Source organism: Branchiostoma belcheri, unplaced genomic scaffold (assembly GCF_001625305.1).
Source record: "Branchiostoma belcheri isolate BF01 breed outbred unplaced genomic scaffold, Haploidv18h27 scaffold105, whole genome shotgun sequence".
NCBI lineage: Eukaryota > Metazoa > Chordata > Leptocardii > Amphioxiformes > Branchiostomatidae > Branchiostoma > Branchiostoma belcheri.
In genome coordinates, this window is record NW_017802436.1 from 1,092,621 (window position 1) to 1,112,348 (window position 19,728).

Genomic DNA, 19,728 nt, shown 5'->3' on the forward strand with positions numbered 1-19,728 from the left:
ATTGAACCTTGTACAGTCTGATCTTACGCAGCTTGAACTTACCGTAAGACGTGGGTGTCATGTTAAGCAACCAAGCAGGAAAACTGTAAAATAAGTCATACGGTTCTGTATTGTATAACCCTTCACTATAGTGCAAAGCACCGCCTGTTGACCTAAGGGCGTAACTACATCATTCTATAAACATCGATTTGAGCACCACGAATCCAAAGCGGTCACTTTGGTGTTTAACCTGCAATCATGATTATATAACAGTGCATTATCCATGCTTTCATTTACCCCTCTGTCTTATTTAAGCGGTAAAGGGTAATATAGACGCATAGACTTGATGTATAAAGATCACAAAGTGACCGACGTATTCTGTATTAACTCTGTATAAAAGTGTGTAAAAATCACGTGTGACTCCACCTCGACATCTATACAGTGTCTGATTAAACCTTTCTCTTATAGTTGACGGTAAGGTGTTCCGTAAACTCAAAAGGGAATTTACTACACTATAAATGACAGCTGGTGCGCTGCTGAAGAGTTAGATGTTTACAGTTGTGTTAAGTCATTTACAGTGTTTGCCTGGACTTTATCTCCTGGCTTATTTTTGGCAAGAGTAGGAGCTTTGGAACATGTCTCGCCATTATAGTGGCTGATGTCTCTTTATCTTTGAGTATATTTTTGGTGGTTTTAAGAGCCCATAAACTCACGTACTTTACTACATTTATTACATCGACAGGAATCTAGTACGTGTGAACAGCTACATATTTATTATGGTCATTGCCGACAGGATTCGTAATGTTTCGGTAAAATCGGAAAATATAATCTAAGGGATCACCAAAAAGTGCTATCTACAATGGCAAAGTGGCCCAGAATAGGCCTTAGGAAATAGGCAAAGGTAGTTACTAGTACGTATACTGGGTTGACTGTAGTTCCCTTGAAATTTGGAGAATGACTTTGCACATTTCAAGCGTCGGTGTTTCCCCCTCAGGCCTCCTTCAACTTTTCCACTGCCACGCCTATGAAGGAAATTACGCGAGTGGCCGCTGTTGTAGTTCCGTTGGTTCGGAAACTGTGCTCGGCTGAGGGTGTTTGATGTTAAACACAAGGAGATGTGGAGTATTTGGTTCGATAAGGAGAGTAAAGTTACGACATCCCGATGGAATGTGGTCGTGAGAAACCGCACTCCTCTGACACTTATGCCGGGGGTAATCCGTAGGTCGTCGTGCTGTAGTACGATTTTTTTTTAATCGTAGATTTCTAAAGGCAGGAATCGACAAGACCTGTCTTTTTCAAATCGTAACGTTACTATTTTTAACACGATGCCATCGCAAGTGTTCTTGCTTCAACATGATTTATTCCCACATATTTTTAGATACATTTGAATTATGCTTGCTTTATTTATTGCTTATTCTGTGTATTTTCATATATTGCTGTCTTTGACTATGTACATTTTGTTGTTGTACATGACAGTTTGTGTTTTTTGTATGGGGGAGGGCAACTTGAAAAGGTGCGTATGCACCTGTTTTGCCTTCCCTTTCACTTTGTGAAAAATCCCAATAAGCACATTTGGGATTGGAATGGACGTGTTTTTTTCTACGTTTAAAATGTTTAGTCCCTTTCAAAAAGCGATTCAGTGATATGGCATCGACCGTTTCAAATGCTAACGGTCGGCGTTTACGAGACGGAAACGCGCCGCACCGTGCAAACAATGCTGTAGTGGGTAGTTTGGACGCGTATCGGCAGGCAGGGTGTTGGCGTACATGTTCCACAACTTTGATAAGGTAACCGCACAATCAACCTCACAACTGATACCAAAGATATGGTGAAGCGAAGGCATGTCAATTAAAGTTACAGTCCCACGATCGACCTCATACCTTCGCCAAATGATATTAAACTAATGGCTGAGAAATTATGTTTGTCATTGATAATTATTCAACCCCTTTTTATGTTCCAATAGTTATCACAAGACCCTCAAGTTTTTTTATGCTGCCACCAACACATATAGGACAAACGCATGAACCGACAATAGATTTGCTTATGTTCAGTTAAGTGAGGAAATTCGTGTATAGTGTGCCCTTCTTAAGATCGGTGGCATGACGATCGGTGGCATGGCAGGATTCAAACTCGGGACCTCCTGGTTCCGAGCTGAACGCTCTGTCAATTACGCCACGCGATCCCACACGATCCTCATTTGCATATACTATATCATCATCTATATCAGTAGATCATATTCTACACCCAATGACAGACTTTCTTGACAAAGAAGGCTGGTCCAGTAAGGAACTGGCTACATGTAGAGCCACTTAAGGCAGGACAGTAGTAAAATACACAAGGACAAAAAAATAAGAACATTAAAAGTCGATGCAAAAGAATTTATTATAATCACATACAACAACTAAAGGTACAAAACAAATCAGAAATACAGAAAATGAAACAAGAAAAGTACTAACGGCACAAACATACAAAGAATTGTAAACCTTAGAATTTACAAACACATGCTGGTGCAGTTAATGTATTGTCACTAAAGGTATGCCAAATTTAACGTGTTTTAAACTACAGTTATCTACATTGTTATTAATATTTGAATATTTGAAAATGCATTTTATAAGACTATGATGTCTTCGATTCCCTCTGGCAAATCTGTGAAAATAAACAGCCCTTTAAGATTTCAATTATAAGAAATATCCAGTGTATATGAAATAAATATGATCTATGAAATACAGAAAATTGTAATTTATTCAAATATCTTTATTTGTAACAGTTGTGTATGGCTGTATGATCATGTATAATTACAAGGGTTATATATAATTATGTATTATGATCTCAAGGGTTATGAAAATTATGTGCAATAGCCATGGTTATGAATAATTATGTATAATGATAATGGTTATGTATAATTATGTATCATTGTCCTAAGGGTAATGTATAATTATGTGTAATGCCAAAACAATTAATTATCCAAATATGTATTATCGGTTTACTCCCAATGGGTCGATTTACGCATATTTATTTCCCCCATATGTAATTAATGAAAATATTGATCAGATAAAGCATTATGAAGTTATTGGCTAGAATGGGAGAGCAATAACTGAAGTAGGGCTCTAGCCAGCTCGAATTTTGTTTTCTGTCAGCCCAGGTTCATGATTGGACCTGGGGGAGAGTGCTCACAATCTAGGGGGGGGGGTGATTTAGTATTTTCAAGCTTTTGAAAATGCAATTTTAAAGGCTTGAAAAGAGGCAAATCATGGGGTTGAGAGTGGTTCTTAGTGGCCATTTGGATGTTTTTATAATTCTATCTAATTTTGTCCATCAAGGTTGACAGATTGGCTTAAGATTTTTACCGTGACACGCCACACGGTTCCTGCAATTGACGAAAGAAACGGGTGCTGGCTGATGAAGCCCTGAACTGAAGAGTTGCTTGTTTACGTTAGCCTCTACCAGGCTTGGGAGGCGGCTGGAAAGAGTAGAAATCGGCCAAATAGAGGGATAAGCATGCCAAGGGAGTTTGGCCGTTGGGTGCGGCGAACTGTTCTATCAACGGACAAACTCTCTTGGCATGCTAATCTCTCTATTTGGTTGATTTCTACTCTTTCCAGCCGCCTCCCCAAGCCTGGTAAAGGCTATGTTTACGTACCTGTTTATGCCTAGTGCCTCCTGTGCCAACCGCGGCCGCGAGCTCTGGGCCCGCCATGCCCGCGGCGCCCCCAGCGTTCACCTGAGTTTGCGACGGTGTTCACAATTTATTCAGAACATCGTGGCAAGACTTAGCACAGAGTCTCAGAATTTGTGGAAATTTTTTTTTTTATTTTGACAACGTGTGAATATTCATGATTCAACTGGCTACAAAACACATGGAGTCATTATGACCCACTGTGCAAATTCACAAATTATCTAGCATGCAAGTTAAATTTGGAAGAGGTTAGAAATGATTGAATGCGTTTTCTTTTAGCTGTACTTCTTCCAGGGTTAAAAGAAATTGAAAGAAGACACAAAATACAATTTACCATACTGTATGTATAGTAAAGTTTCAACATGAATTAGACATCGCTAACTTACCGCTGTCCTCCTCAGAGTCTTCATCTCTTCCTGCCATCCACGGAGGCAGCTGTGAACGAAAGAATGAAAATTTGGGATAGTTCCAATATTGTTCTATGTATTACTTTAAAATCAGTTCATTTCTCTCACCCTAGAAAAACCATACACAAAAAGGTTATTCAAGCAACCAGATAGATTTTAAAATTACCTGGATGTCTAACTTCATCTAAGTAATATAATTTGATGGAGTTATATACAGAGTTACCTGAATATTGGTATAGCAGTATATTGGGCTTGGAGTTAAAGACGATAAGATACCTTGATGTATGAAAAAAAAAAAGTTTAAACTGTAATGGAAACAAAAAAAAAACAATTGGTCTCACCCAAATTTTCGACTGTACAACTTCAGTCTTTGCCAAAGAATGAACAATCCACTACTTCGTGATTGCTCATAATTTAGGTGAGTGCACATTTTTTTCAGTTGGCCATTACAGTTTAAACTTGTTTTATGATGATACCTTGATGTTGCTATCGTCCAGGTAGGTCTGGAAGTCCGTTTCGTACTGCTCAATTGTGGACGTGAAGTCCTGGCCGTGCTTGTCTGGGGTGTACTTGTTCACTTCCTGGTCAAAACAGTCCGAGCGCTGGTCTCCCTCTTCCTGCATTATAATAGTGATAAGATATAAGATAAGAAATTGTAAAATGGTTTTGATTTGGCTATTACCATACGGCTTGTTATTAGATTAAGTTATATTTTGCTTCACTCACAACTATTTACATATCTTTTAACTTTTCATGTCTCTTTATGTGTTTCTATGGGAGTGTTTCTGGGGATGAACATACTGTTCTTGTTGCAGTCTCCCCTCAGAATTTTATTCTGTAAATCTTAATAAATAAATATGCAACTAGTTTATCTGTATTGTTTGTATGTCTTTGGACCCAGAGTTTTATATCATTTTAAGATGTATTTTATGGGTACTTTTTTTTACCTGAAATAAAGAATAAATAAATAGATAAATAAACGTACCTGACAACAGGGGTGCTGTGGCTGGTTGTTGACGATCCGGTCGATCTTGGTCCCCTCCTGGTCCCCGCTGCTGTCCTGCTGGCGCTGACAGTAGTCGTCGTTCCTCTCCGTACGGAGACGGTCCAGACACTCCTGTCTCTCCTCGGAGGTGGACAGGCCGCAGCACGCTACACTCTCACCCCACTTATCGTCCTGAGAACACATGATTATAGAGACTGTGTTTTTGCGCATCTGATGAAATTTTGGGGTAGCCATGATGGATTTTCGAAGTCAACTTTCAGATCTTACATTAGGAGTCAATGTACTGCACAACAGTTGTTTTGCACACTCCTGTCAATTGCACCAAGTCCCAAAATCCCAAACCATTTCCCAGTCACTGCATTGTTAGTAAGATCGGCTCTCTGCGCCATTCAATAAACTAATTCCTGGCTAAATGAACCAAAATTCTCTCCCTCTCTGTATCTCTCTCTCTGAAAGTAGTCTGTTACCTTCTGCTGCCAGAGTCCCCATCTGGGCATCTTCTTCACCCAATCATCCTTCAGCTGATCCATTCTGGACTTGTACTCACAGATTTTTTCTTCACTCTTGTGCTCGGCAAAACGGGTCAGCTACCAACGGGAAGAAAAAGAAATGATTAGAATGTATAGTGATCACTGGAAACGAGCTGGATTGAAAAAAAAAACATGAATTTCAAACAGAAGCAAGTGCTCATCTTCTGGCCAGTTTTTTTAAAGCTGTTTATCCTTTTAAAACCAAGACCTTTTAAAACACACGCCACTGTCACCAAAGCTAAAAAAAAGAATAATTCCCTATTATAATATATGTAAAATCATCAGAAATAGACAAGATTCTGACATCTTTGTACCCTTGTATTTACCATTATCTTTTTTTGCCTAGAAATTTGTTATTTGACATGAGTTTGCAAGACATAGTATAAAGTTTGATGAATAAAGGTTTGCTGCTTCGCAATACTTACCCATTTGTTGCCCATGGACTTCATTTTGTACATGGCCGAGTGAAACTCGTGCAGTTGGTCGGAGAAGTCGACAACATGAACCTCTGGGTTGTACCCATACATCTGCTGGTCAAGGCACTCCAGTCTGGAACAGGAAACAAGTTAAACAAAATTTTACCAACAAAAAAAGGCCATGCCTGTCCTTGGTGCTGAACACCATCTCAACAGGCACAGTATGCAACAGTGCATTTGTACTGCAGTCTGAAACATGAAACAAGTTCAACTTTGCTCATAGGAAATTATAACTCTACTACTGGATAGATTATGGAGATAATTTTCGGACGTTTCAAGTGACATCTACCTCTCTTCTTCAGCATCATTAATGAACTCTTTAACACATATATGACCAACTGAAAACTGGCTGAACATGAAACGTGTTTAACGAAATTGTTTCTGAATGATTTCTACCAATGAATAAGAATGTCATGCCTTTCCTTGGTGCTGAACACTGATCTCAACAAAGTGGAGGCAAAATAGTCTACCCGCATAACATATTCCTCGGAACAAACAAACATAAGAAGCAAGGCTTACCTTCCATGAGTCACCTCGCAGCAAGGGTGTGAGAGGTCTAGTTCCTGGTGTGGGGCGTTCTGTTCCATGTCGCAGTGTTGGTCCACTGTGACCTGACGAAGGCCGTCGAAGCACGCAGCGATATCGTCTGTGTCAATGCTGCAGCACTGCTGGAAGTCTGCCACACGATTCTCTATAATCTCCTTCATGTCTTCCCTAGGTCCGAACAGGGAGCTGAGGAACCCACGTGCCTTTGATGGTGGGCCAGACCGCCTTGATGGTTTCTCCTGAAAAAAAAGGAAATTTTAAAGTGATCTCAACCCAGGTAAGGGCACGGTCACATTTCCAAGCCGGGGCCCGGCCGGGTTGTTTGCGTGAACGAAAAATAAACGATTTGTATTAAGAGTATACAAATAGTGTTCGTGGTTAATTTTCTTAAACTTTTTTTAATGTTTTACTGTCTTATATCATAATTTTCGTTCCATACGACTGCCCGGTCGGGCCCCGGGTTGGGAAATGTGACCGCGCCTTAACTGAAGAGCTACTCTCTTCCAATGTCCTGCTATGTAAAATATTTACTGGTTCACTGTATTGTGGATATTCCCCTAAAGCTTTTGGCAAGCACATTTAAGGACTGCAAACAGTTACAGTAGCATGCATGTCAGGTGAGCGACAACAGTTGGGATTCGAACTCAAACATATTGATCCAGAGGCAGAGTCGCTAACCATTGGACAAAAATTTGATTGCTCAAACCTACCAGCTTTTGACAGATAGCCTGAACCATATCTTCATCCTCCCCACGTGGAGCGACAAACTTGGGAGAGCGCACATCCACCAGCTTTTCCCACCATTGGGGCTTCCTCTTCTCATCATTTTCTGTACATTACAACAACAGACAACAGTCTGAACTTGTCTGCTTATTCAATTGATTTTAAGAAAAGACTGCTAAAAATACTCAGTTTCTGTATATTACAAAAAATGGCTTTTGTTTTTGTCATCTTCGCCAAAAATATTATGTTTTAATAGTGTCTGTGTGTATGTATGTACGTATGTATGCGTGTGTTTGTATGTGGTCTAGCACGATAACTCAAGAAGCGTTCGACGGATTGTCATAAAAGTTTGTAGGTGGGTAGCTAGGTCTTGATGAGACCTAGAAATGAATAGATTTTGGCCCTACTAACGGCTTGTTTGTTTTTTTTTCTTTTCTTTGCAGGAACATGGTTTGTCATCAAGACTGCTGCTAATAGTAACAAAAATGCCTAACACTGTGGTATGTTAAAATGAAAAGGAAAACTTACTTGGGGTATGAGGTTGTGGCCTCACTGGAATCTGTAAGAAAATTAATTTATCAATTGGTTGGTAAAGGAAGACAATAGGAATACAACAACCGTTTAATTGACTAACTGTTATTTATGCACTGACAAAAGGTAGCTACACGGTTGTATATTTGACGCTACTTGACTGTTTAAAAATATACAGTTTCTTGAGTAACAGTTTTCTTGTGAACTTGTTTGCTTTTTGCTTATTTTTAGTATACCAGGTCCTATAGCTGTAAAATTGTTAAATTTAAACGTGACCCTGAAAACTATTTTCTAACCTCCGTAAATAATTTCATCAGGTTGGTTAACGACTGAATAGCAAAGTTCTTTCTATCACAACAATTTATTTTTTCAAGCCAACGTTTCGATGATCTTCTGTCATCTTCATCAGGGCAATTCTTACTGGTTTACTGTGCACTGACACTAGATGTTACTTGGTGCATAGTGCACTAAAGGTGTTACATAGTTCATAGTGCACTTAAGCTAGATTTTTCTGTTTACAATACATTCCAGGACGTAGTGTAATTGTGACATACATACTAGGCATTGTTACATCATAGGGAAATATGCGGTTCCAAATGTAAAGCATTGCAAATGTATTTTCTAACCTGGACTTCCCTTATCTTGAGGAAGTTGTTGTACTGCTCCTGGTAGGTTTGGATGATGTCTGTGAAGTCACGGGAGTCAACATACGGGCTGTACCCACCACTGGTCACCTGCCCGAAACAGTCGTACCGGCTACGGCCCTCCATCTGAAATAAAACAAGAAGCCATAGGTGACAATCCTCCGTGAAGTTTTATATATTTCAACAAAATCCCAAGCGTCAACGCCAGACCTACTGTGCAGACATTATAATTAGGCAACGGTTAATACAATGAGGGCGCGTCACAAGCATAAAACATACAAAGAGCTAAATCCATTGTCAACTTCGTCTACAACAAAGCTAGTCAGCGACTTTTCCTGTTACGTAGACTGAAGCATTTCCATATCGCAAAGGATGACCTTGTCACTGTGTACATTTCTTACATAAGACCCATTACCGAGTACGCAGCCCCTGTCGGGCACCCGGGATTAACAACACTGCTGAACAATAAGATTGAGAGAATCCAGCGTAGGGCGGTCCGCATCATTATGGGACATGACTACACCCGTTACTCCGAAGCATGCTTACACCTCGGTTTGCCATCTCTGCACTCCAGACGATCGAACTTGACTTTAAAGTTTGCGAAATCACTCCTTGTGTCTGAACAATACCGCCACCTACTACCGCCTACAAGAATGAACATTACTTGCCGACAGACTCGTTCTGCTGGTAATCTGGACATTCTCAAGTGTCGAACCGAACGTTATAGAATGAGTGCTGTACCGCACATGGTTCGTTTACTGAATACGTAATTCCATTTTAATTGTTTTTATATTGCCCTATATGATAAATAACATGTATTTTTATCCGATTTTAATGTATACTTATTTTATAATTGTTTCGATCGTTGTGTATGTAATGACTCTCGATTTTAGGTTATGTATATAATGCTCTTGTGCAGTCAATCTGTGTAATATCACATCATCAATTCAGCCTGCGGGCTGCCACTGTTGTGATATAGATGGCGACATGTCATTATAAACCATTCTACTACCATTACTGCTCCCAGGGCGTGTAAAGATACTGTGCTTCAAGTTCGAAGTTCATTTTAATTACACACACACAATCATTGCATTCATATAAAGATCGGACTATCATGGTCGTGTCTAGTAACAAAGACAGGCCCAACCGTCTTACCGTGCCTGTACCTAATTAAGCGCGCCTGGAATTCCAGCAACAGTTGCGGTAAGCACCGCGAGTGTTACTACCGGCGGCCAGATAACCAGGATATCTGCTTATGAGTACCTCTGCTACCAGACAACTGCCTAAACCTACGGCCTATTCCACAGGATTGTAAAAGTAGGGATGTTTCTAAAATATGCATTTACTCCAATATCAAAACAGCTACGGTAAAAATAAAAAGACGTGCATCATCCCGGACATAATGCAACACCACATGCGAAATTACACAGAAATGCGACGTACGGAATAATGCGTTTTGGCTGCGAACATCTTCCAAAAAACTTGGCATCTCTTAACCATGGGCAAAAACATCTGGAACCACTTATAAAAACCACCCCGTATCTGCATGAACTTTTTTTGCATGACTGCTATTCCAAACAACGCGTTTTTCTGGACCATTCCAATTCGCCTCGTAATTGTAGGGGTGCGTCTGCGATATTACATTGACCGCGAAAGCAGCAACGGCAAAAATACACATTCGTGCATCAACACGGGCATGCCCGCAGACGGCGTATAAAATTGCGTGCCGATTACACAAAGAGAACCCAGTGTTTTGACTGCGAACATGAAAAATCAGCCGATTACAACACTCCGTCCGGAGGTCCTGACCTCCTTCACGGAGTAAAAAAAAAACGACTATCGTTCACTGAGGACCTGATTTCTTAAACACATTAACGCCCCAGCTCGCTATCATCTGAAGTTTCTCAACAGATCCACATGGAATCACCGGGACATACCGTCTCTTTGGACAAAGCTAGAATACTGGACACTGAACAGGACTACTTTTCAAGAGGTATTAAGGCCTTCACTCGCTGGCACTTTTGATCAATTGCTCACGTCACGTATCAGTAAAGTCTCGTGTGAATACCGTCACGTAAAATACAATTTCTCCTGCGAACTTCAACGTAAACATTCTGTAATTCCTGATTTTTTCACTTTACTGTTATGTTCACTGTTTTCACTGTCACTTCTGCACCGTGAACTTATCATTACCGTAAACAAATAATTCCTGGACTTTCTTTTTCCTGCACCTGTCGCAACCGTGAATAGTTCCGTGAACATGTCCATTTTACTTAGACCGAGAACGTTTGCAGACGTGAACATGAAGTGAATTACAGTAACTAATGGCAATAGACTCACCCCGCAGCACACATGATCCGGCTGAGTCAGGGCAACGCCCTCCACGTAACTTGTGGCCTGTTCCGCGGTCTTGTCCAGCCAGGAGCAGAAGTCATCCACGCGGGTCTCGAACACGCCGCTCAGGCACTGCTGCTGGTCACCGACTGTCGCCTGCTGGCAACACTCACCCTTCCTGGCATAGATATCACTCATCTGCAAATACACACCGCCAGGTTATAATTTTGTTTTTATTTACATGTATTTAACGAGTATCAGGCAAAAAGGAAATTGTTTATAATATCATATGAAGCCTTCTACTCAAGAACATAAATACAAAACGATTGTTAAACACAGTAACTAGTTACATACAATTGCATAGCAGATGAAAATGGTTCATGGTGGCAAAGAACTACTTTACCCAATAAATAATCACATTAACAGTCATTCCGTTGAACATTTCTGATGTCATTTTATATTCGAAGTATTTAAAAAAGCCCCCAAACAAGCAATGTGATTAGTCCCTGTATGCGTTTGGTGCCATCCCTAAATAGGTAAAACCAGCCTACAATTCAAACCAAGCAACCATTCCACTCAACATGTACACTGTGACCTCTAAAATAGTGTTCCATACACTAAGTTTAATTGACCATTGAAGCCCTCGAATGATAGTGAATTATGAATATAAAACAGTGAATAATAACAATTCTAACATGATGATGAAAAAATTACAACATTTTAGTATTCATAAAAAATAAGTATTTATATTATATTTAAGTCCCTTTAATAATATTACATATACCTCTCTGTAGATTCCCCACTTGACCCAGTTCTGGGATTTCTGTGCCATCTTCCCCTTCCAGGCACAGTACATCTTAGTTTCACTGGCGTTCTTCCGGCTTCCTACGGCCTTCTGTGATGTAAAAGGAAGGAAAAAACAAGGTTGAGGTACATGTAATTACATGTATATGTATGGCCATATATGACCTGCTTGGTTCATACAACCACAGAATAAAGTTGAGGAGGAAAAGTTTAATCTGTATTCCTTTCCTAAAACTGAGGGGAGGCAATATTGCAGTTTCCCGCAATATTAATGTTTTAGTTCTGCATTCTTTTTTTTAAATTCTGATACTGATAGCCATTTACAAATTGAGTCCTGAATTTTAGATTAAATGCTTTAATTTAGTTAATTGTATAACTGTTTAAAGGCTAAATTCTTGACATGTGATAACCTCTGCATTGCCAACTGTGTGAATTTGGAACAGTACTATGTAATCTAATACTATTTTATTTAATTAGTAAGAAAACTATTTTAAAAAGGAAACAACCTACATAATATATAGATAAAACTTTTATTTTGAGCCCTGTAAACTGATGAATAAATCAAAGTTAAGTTATTACAGGCTTCACTCGAATGTCTGTTTCTTACCGTGATATCAATGAGAGACTTCACTACATATTTCTGGGAGGCAAACTGGTCCAGCTGCTCAGAGAAATCCGTGGTGTGGCGGTCCGCGTCATATCCATACTTCTCCATATCAAGGCACATCAGCCTGGAAATCAAGTTCATACATTGATTTCACTCATTAACCAGACCCTCCAACTCTGTCATGCCACTTGCTACATAATGTAATCCAACACCACCTGGTCCAGAAAACCATGGTGACAGCCGACCGGTCTGCTAATTCTTACTCAAATACATTCATATATATGGTCAGACAGGAGTCTAAATCCCTCCTGCTATAAAATTGCAACATGATGTAACCCTACATCAGTTACCATGGTGAGAGGCACAACATTGGTTCAGGTCAGAGGTCACTGGAAAAGAAGAAGAAGTGGAAGAAGAAACTGAGCAAAAACAACATATTTGCCTTTGGTAAAGTACAACATGAAAACATACCTGTTGCTGCCAGTCTCGGAGCAACACGGATGCTCGGGGATAAGATGGCGGTTGAGCTCAGGCTGGTTCTCACAAAACTCGTCCGCGCTGTTCTGGCGGAGGGAATCGAAGCACTCGGCGCGGTCCGTTCCCTCGGAGGAGCAGCACTCCCCAAGCTGTTCCACGCGGCGCTGAGTTACTTCCGTGCTGACCGTGTAGTTGGATGGCATTGGCAGGGAGGGGTTGTCAGACAGCCACGACACCTGCATATCAGTAGAACAATGCATAAGACCATGTCAACAATTTATTTTGAAAAAAGAACACTGTCTTATACTATTATGGTGGCCGGCATGTTCTTATCTGTAGAGCATAATCGGCCGGTCTACGTAGAGTGTAGACCGTAGACCGTGCAAAACCGGAAATATTCCGAATAAGGCAATCTGTATCATAGTGACACATACTGCCTCACATTAGCAATTTTAAATCTGATTCTGATTCAGCATTTCAAACTTTGGACATACAAAAATGTAGAAACAAGACTCAAGATAAGTCCCCGGTAAATATCAGCCCAGGGTCCTTCCAGAAAATGTTTCTCGTCAGAATTTTTATCAGTATTTCTGTTCCATGAAACAATGTCAGTATACATCGGGACAGTGTTGTTTCAACTGTTGGTAAATAACTAGAATATTGACTTTGAAAAATCTGGTTTTCAAGCCTTAAAAAAAGCCTTTAAGTACCTTTTTGCAGACCTCCTCCACGCGCTCGGTGTCTTCACCACGAGGTACCACAAACTTCCTGGAGCTGACGTCACCATGACGATAGAACTTCTTGTGGACTCCTGGGTACTTCTCAGTCACGGGTTCTTCCATATAAGGCATAAACAACATTCATTATGTTAAATTACAGACAGTGTGAAATCTTATGGCCAATTTTTCTACTTTTGTCTACTTTAAAATACAGAAAGTCCTTCCGGATATTTCGAGTGGCATCCATCACTATTATTCACACTAGAATTCTCTATGTGTATTAAATTGTGTATTAATCTGTGAAGACAGACAAATGCCCAGACTATGCATGAGGTACAAACTGACCAATAAACTGATGACCAAGTACCTGATGCCAGCCCAGAAGAGAACAAGAAATAGCCATGCCGAACTTACCCATCATCATCTTCCTGAACATTGGACACTTCATCATCTGCAATACAGAAATTAAAGTTGTGTCATTCTCATTGAAAATAACAGCTGCAGACTGAAGTGGAAACTTTTTGTGGCCGGCCAAAATGCCCTTACGGCCAGTAGCTACGTAAGAGAGTAAGTGAGTTAGGTTACTCAGTTTTATCAGATCTTATGATGGGGTTACTGGACTTTAAACTTTTGAAATGAATGAAAGACCTTTATTATACGTTTGTGCTATAACAAGCTAAGTACAGGCCGTGGATAAACAGGGAAAGGAATATAGCAATGACACTTACATACTATATATACTAATGTGATCTACTCGTTTCTTGACGCAGTCAAAGATGTACGAACATATTGAGCTAATGATACATGGTTTGTCAAGTTTCATGAGGAATTCGAATTTTTCTATTTTATCTAAATGTCTAAAGCTTGAGAACTTATCTATTACATAAGTATAGAGGGAATGCCTCTCATTTCTATATAATTTAAAAGACTATCGTCACAAGTTCAGTCATGATGCTCACCCAGCGATAGGCAACATTCGCGAACTCGTTCATCTGGTTGGAATAGAAGCCCAGATCGGCGCTGAAGTCGCGGGTGTCCACGGCCGGGCTGTACGGGCGCCACTCCTGCGCAAAGCACGACATGCGGTTCTCCCGGTTGCTGCGGCAACAGCGGTGAACGGGAACCTTGGTCTTGATGTATTCAACAGCCTCCTGGGCGTACTTGTGGAGGTAGTTGCCCTCAGTCACGTCCAGTAGGGTATCCATCAACCTATCCTATAATGGGGAAATATTTCAATTTGAAATGTTGTAACTTGTGGTGGCCCAAAGCTCTAGCTGCTCAACAATTTTTTAAACAACAACAACAACAAAAAAATCAACTCCAAAAACATGTAACTGCCAACACAAACTTTCCTGATACCATTATGCTGACAGTACAGATGACAGTACCTTTGACCTAGTGTTGACGTCATAATTATGACAAGCCATGTGAAAGTCTCACTGGGTCAGTCTACTGACTCAGAGGCAGACAGAGTGACAAACCTTTCTGACATCATTACGCTGATGATCCTTACTTACCACGTTTTCGTGCTCCACACACAGCTGGTTCAGCCTCCTCTCCCTGATGCCTGCCAGACACGCAACTGCGTCCTGCCCATTTTTGTGGCAGCATCGTCTCTTAGTATACATTGTGTACTTCAAATCTAGACATCTTACCTTTTTCGACCCTTCTTGGTCGAACCGGTACCCACCCCTACTTACCACGTTTTCATGCTCCACACACAGCTGGTTCAGCCTGCTCTCCCGGATGCCTGCCAGACACGCAACAGCGTCCTGGCCGTCCATGTGGCAGCATCGCTGCTGCTGATAGGCCAGCAGGCTGACGCTCGATTTGGGGTCCAGACGCACTAGAGGCTGCTCATCGGACTCCTCTACATGGTAGTCACTGTCACGTCTGCGTGGGGAAAAACAACAAATAACTAGAACAAGATTTCTCAAGATTTTGTCTAAAATATTGAGATCTTTGGAAAAATCTTGAGATTTTTCCTTTTTTAACGAAGCGTGAAGACCCCCGCTGGGGGTCATTATGATCCGCTATGTAACAAAGAAGTTTTTGACAAAAGATTGGATATGTACCTCTAGGCTGTAAACAGCCAGAGGCATTAGTCCAAAGTGCTCTGATCAGTCCAATAATAATCTGCTCGCTGTTCTAGACACTAAAGCTTTAGAGGTAACATGAATAATGTTCGCATATGGTCTGCTCTTTCCCCATTGGACCTTTTGTGTTTGGAACGGAAGAAGAGGAAACAGAGCAAAAAAATGATTTTCTTCGGTAAACATAACTGGAAACTTAAGTTAGCATTTGCAAAACAAATTAAGGCATTCACTATGTTGTAATTGGTACTCTGTGTCACATCTGAGGATTTGAAAAGAATAGCCATACTTGATTTTCTGGCAATAGCTGCCTGCAGTTTGCTCATCAAATGCTGGGGGGCGCTGTGACATCATGTTTAGCTGCATGAAGCGCCAGATGTCCATCGCCAAGCTGGTGTTCTTGGTGTAGTCCTTGTTGTGAACCTGTAAGAAAAAATACAAGTAAGTGTGGGATTCTTTGGTATTCTTTCTTTTAGACAATCTGTAGTGATCCAACTGTAATATACCATACTTGCATTGAGAATAATTTCATTTTCAATGTCAATGTTGGAAAACCGATTGTACTATGTTTCATCACTCTGAGGTGTCAGATCATGGAGCAAGAAAAGGTTGATCAGCTCCAAAAATCGATTATTAATGTCCCTTGTAGGGGAGTTTTGGTAGCCTGTGTGCCGCCCTACAGAGTTACCGCTCTGTACTGTCGCTCGGAGGACTTCTTGTTTTCTTTGAGAACAGGCGAAAATCAATGCGCGCACGGAAGTCGGTGTGGCATAAGTGGGGGCCCTCAAGCCCTTTTCCGTAGAGCGTAATCGGCCGTTTTAATTCTACTCAATGCGCTGTAGCTACATGGAATTTATCGTAAAGCGTCGGGGGACCCCCCTCCCTCCCCTGCAGGCCCTCCCTAAGTGCCCGTACCTGAATGTCGAAGCCGTAGCGAGTCTGGTCCATGCAGGAGTGGCGCTCGTCTCCGGACAGCTGGCAGCAGGGCGTCAGGACGGAGCTCACACCGGGCAGGGAGAAGTGGCACTGCTGGTCCATGTTCGTCCGACGCATCTCGTCAAAGCAAGTCACCTACATGGCAACAAGGTAGAGCACTATAGAATAGATCCAGCAACTGGGTTAATTCTCTGCTGAAAAGCAACATGTCCGAGACACAATCCACTGCTGCAAGTACATTCAAGTATCTTTGAATTTGAGTTGAATGGGATTCTATGGCTAACAGAAAATCAATCGATCAAATATACAAGATAAATAATACATGTTGTATAATTCATCACTGTTAGCTTTAATCCTCTGTTTTTTGTGTTCACCTGATTCAAGTTTTTTTATTCAAAATTTACTTGACTGAGTGTTTGTTTCATTAATATTGTATAACTATTATCTTAGATTCCGAGACGACTCCAGTTACTGTAGTGATGTACGTATCACTAATAGAATCACTATCACTAAATAGAATTGCCTTACTCCAAGAAGTGGCCATCAACACAAAAAGAACAAACAAACCTGTTCGTCTCCGGTGGCAGAGCAGCACTTCTGCAGGTCCGACACGCGCTGCTTGGCGAGGCGCTGCTTGTCTGGCTTCCAGCTGGGCAGGGCTTTCCTACCCCAGCCCTCACGCTTCATGGACATCTTTCCCCACTTGTCTCCCCACTTCCCACCAAACATCTGAAAAGAAGATATTCGAGGACCACTGAGTCTATAATTAGGTTTTGACATCTGCCATGCATCTGAAAAAATTAACACGATTTAAGGAAGACCACTGAGTCTAAGGCACTGTAGCTGATAGGTGGAGCCTAGCCCTCTCCTTCTACACCTGGGCGCATCGTTGTACTGTTTCCAGTACCATGTCCAGTAGCCTAGCCACCCGGCACCAACACCAAAGTCTAACTAAGGTAGGATGATATCCAAACTGTTCTTGGAAACCGACCCTATTTCCCTGTAGCATACGTAGCCGGGCTTAGAGAAGAGAGTTCCCACAACAAAGATGTTTAACCTTGTTTCCTATCCCCTACTCCACTGTGTATGTTGAAGTTTGGACATCCACTCCAGTGTCCACTAGCCTTTCAGCCATTCGACATCATGGATGTCATCCATATAAATTCTACTCAGTATACAATACTTGTTTACTTACCATGTCGCTATCCTCCTGGTTCTCCTCCTGCTCCTGTTGTTTCAGGTTGATGTGTAGGACGGCGCAGGCCACTCTGACGCCCACAGCGTCTGTCCCACGGGGCGCCATGAAGTACGCCGACTCCAGTGGGTTGGACGGGCCGTGGCCGTACACGGACCAAATGTCATCATGGTCGTTGTCATCTTTACCATGGTAGCCTGGGTGACCATAATAATTATATTTACCATGCGTTAGTAAAGGTTAGACATCCAGGTAATAAGATACACCAAAAAACAGTTACTCAAGCAACTGGACATTAGCCATTTAGACAAAGACGACTCGACAGGGTTCGATAGGCCGTGGCCGTACACGGACCACACGTAGTCATGGTCGTTGTCATGGTTACCATGCAACCCTGGGCGACCATATTTGTCGGTGGAGTTTAGACATCAAGGTTATATCAGATATGCCTGAAATAGTTACTCAAAAAACTGCGGATATGATTTTGGAAACGGTCAGACGTTTCAGGTAGCATGCATAGTCAGTAAAGGTTAGACATCCAGGTAATAAGATACACCAAAAAGTAGTTATTCAAGCAACTGGATATGATTTTGGAAACGGTCCGACGTTTCAGTTAGCATCCACTACCTTTCTTCAGTGACACTGGAGGGTTGTCAGATATTCAAATAAGTGAAAACAAAATTTCCAAACAGGAAATTAAAGTAAGACATTAGTCGAGACAAGGATAAAGCAAATTTACCAGGTTTCCCATGATGTCCATGTTTCTTGTGTGGGCCACCGTGCCTACGGTGTCCATGAGAACCGCGATGATGATGACGTCCTGTTTGGAAATAAAGCAGTTGTAGGGTTCGTCCAATCTGACTCAATCAGATTCTCACTTTAGGAGTTGTTAGAATGATACTTCTAGTCTGATTTCTGGCGCGAAAATGCTTTTTACCAGATTGTCCATCAAGCAGAATCGTATATACTTAACCAGAGGAGTCGTGTGGCGTAACGGCAGAGTGTTCGGCTTGGAATCAAGAGGTCCCGGGTTCGAACCTTGCCATATCACCGATATTGTGCCCTCGGAAAAGGCACTTTACACGACTTTCCTGGGTGGAAGCCTGGCGAACCCAATCTATTATTCACGGCCACAAAAAGGCAGCAGAATCGTCAGCTAGTTAAAGGCGGCTGCCTCAAAGTTTAAGAAGAAAGAAGAGGGGTGTTGCCCTAAGTTGTTAGTGGACTATCTACTCAAGATGACAATAATGTAAGTTACCATATTCCTCAGAAGATTCCTCAGAAGACTCCTCAGACGATTCCCTAGACCATTCCTTAGACCATTCCTCAGAAGATTCATCAGAATACTCTTCAGAAGACTCACTGCTGTCTTCATCCTTTTTGAATAAATAAAGTACAATAAAATGAAATAAGTCGTCAGGATATTAAAAGAGCTATTTGTAAACATATATTGAGTATTACAAAAAACAAAAACCTAAACTTCAGCTTTGCCTTCATGCAGGTTGCAATTCGTTACCATCTGTCAAAAACCTGATCACGAAATATATAGCGAGTGCTCATCAGTTGTATCAGTTTATTCTAGTGGAAAGGGTGTGTAAGGATTTTACCCGTCCCAGTACAGTTGCCAGCCATTTGTTGTAACTGTTGTCCTTCTGGTAGCATTCTCTTCCATGACCTAAGAATGCCAAACAAACTTACTGGTCACAGAACAATTTAGCACTTTACGTACTAGTTTACAAAGTATTTACTAAAAGTAAATCGTTCGTAAAACATAGGGGTGTATCTAACTGAGAAGTATACTTACAAGGAGCAGACCTAGGCCTGAGGCTCTCCATACACTCCAGACGTTCCTCTCCAGACTTCTCACAGCACTCAGCAACCTCCTCAGACACCACATCAGAGTCCTGCACAGCCAAACAACAGGAACTTCAGTATGATGAAAGGGGGAAGAAATAAAAAATGGAAAAACTTGACAAAATGAATCAACAGTAAATTATACTATGCAGAAATTCTGCTATTCTATTCATAACATTTTTTTCACTGGT

At 41.2% G+C, this 19,728-nt stretch overlaps 1 protein-coding gene across 1 annotated transcript; it reads right to left on the reverse strand.

The window, feature by feature from the left end:
- Positions 1-2,346: 2,346 nt before the first annotated feature.
- On the reverse strand, positions 2,347-19,586 carry LOC109477781. Its single transcript, XM_019779172.1, has 27 exons — positions 19,488-19,586; positions 19,291-19,358; positions 18,942-19,059; positions 18,423-18,503; positions 17,684-17,880; positions 17,056-17,217; positions 16,468-16,623; positions 15,842-15,975; positions 15,160-15,352; positions 14,419-14,673; positions 13,874-13,910; positions 13,451-13,575; positions 12,735-12,976; positions 12,264-12,387; positions 11,637-11,747; positions 10,859-11,050; positions 8,501-8,644; positions 7,872-7,902; positions 7,331-7,449; positions 6,594-6,859; positions 6,024-6,147; positions 5,536-5,655; positions 5,048-5,239; positions 4,539-4,679; positions 4,042-4,090; positions 3,620-3,700; positions 2,347-2,625 (listed from the first exon to the last, which is right to left on the reverse strand). The coding sequence occupies exons 1-26, from the start codon at positions 19,516-19,518 to the stop codon at positions 3,630-3,632; spliced, it is 3,483 nt and encodes a 1,160-aa protein (XP_019634731.1). The 5' UTR covers positions 19,519-19,586; the 3' UTR covers positions 2,347-2,625; positions 3,620-3,629.
- Between the last annotated feature and the right edge of the window lie 142 nt (positions 19,587-19,728).

Bases quoted from the DNA above. Each gene is read 5' to 3' on its own strand.
- LOC109477781 (XM_019779172.1), bottom strand. From the start codon at position 19,518: ATGGAGAGCCTCAGGCCTAGGTCTGCTCCTT. The intron at 18,504-18,941 runs GTAACTTACATT...ATTTCCAAACAG, and splicing joins GGAATCTTCTGAGGAATATG to GACGTCATCATCATCGCGGT. The intron at 15,353-15,841 runs GTATGGCTATTC...TTCCCCACGCAG, and splicing joins AGCTATTGCCAGAAAATCAA to ACGTGACAGTGACTACCATG.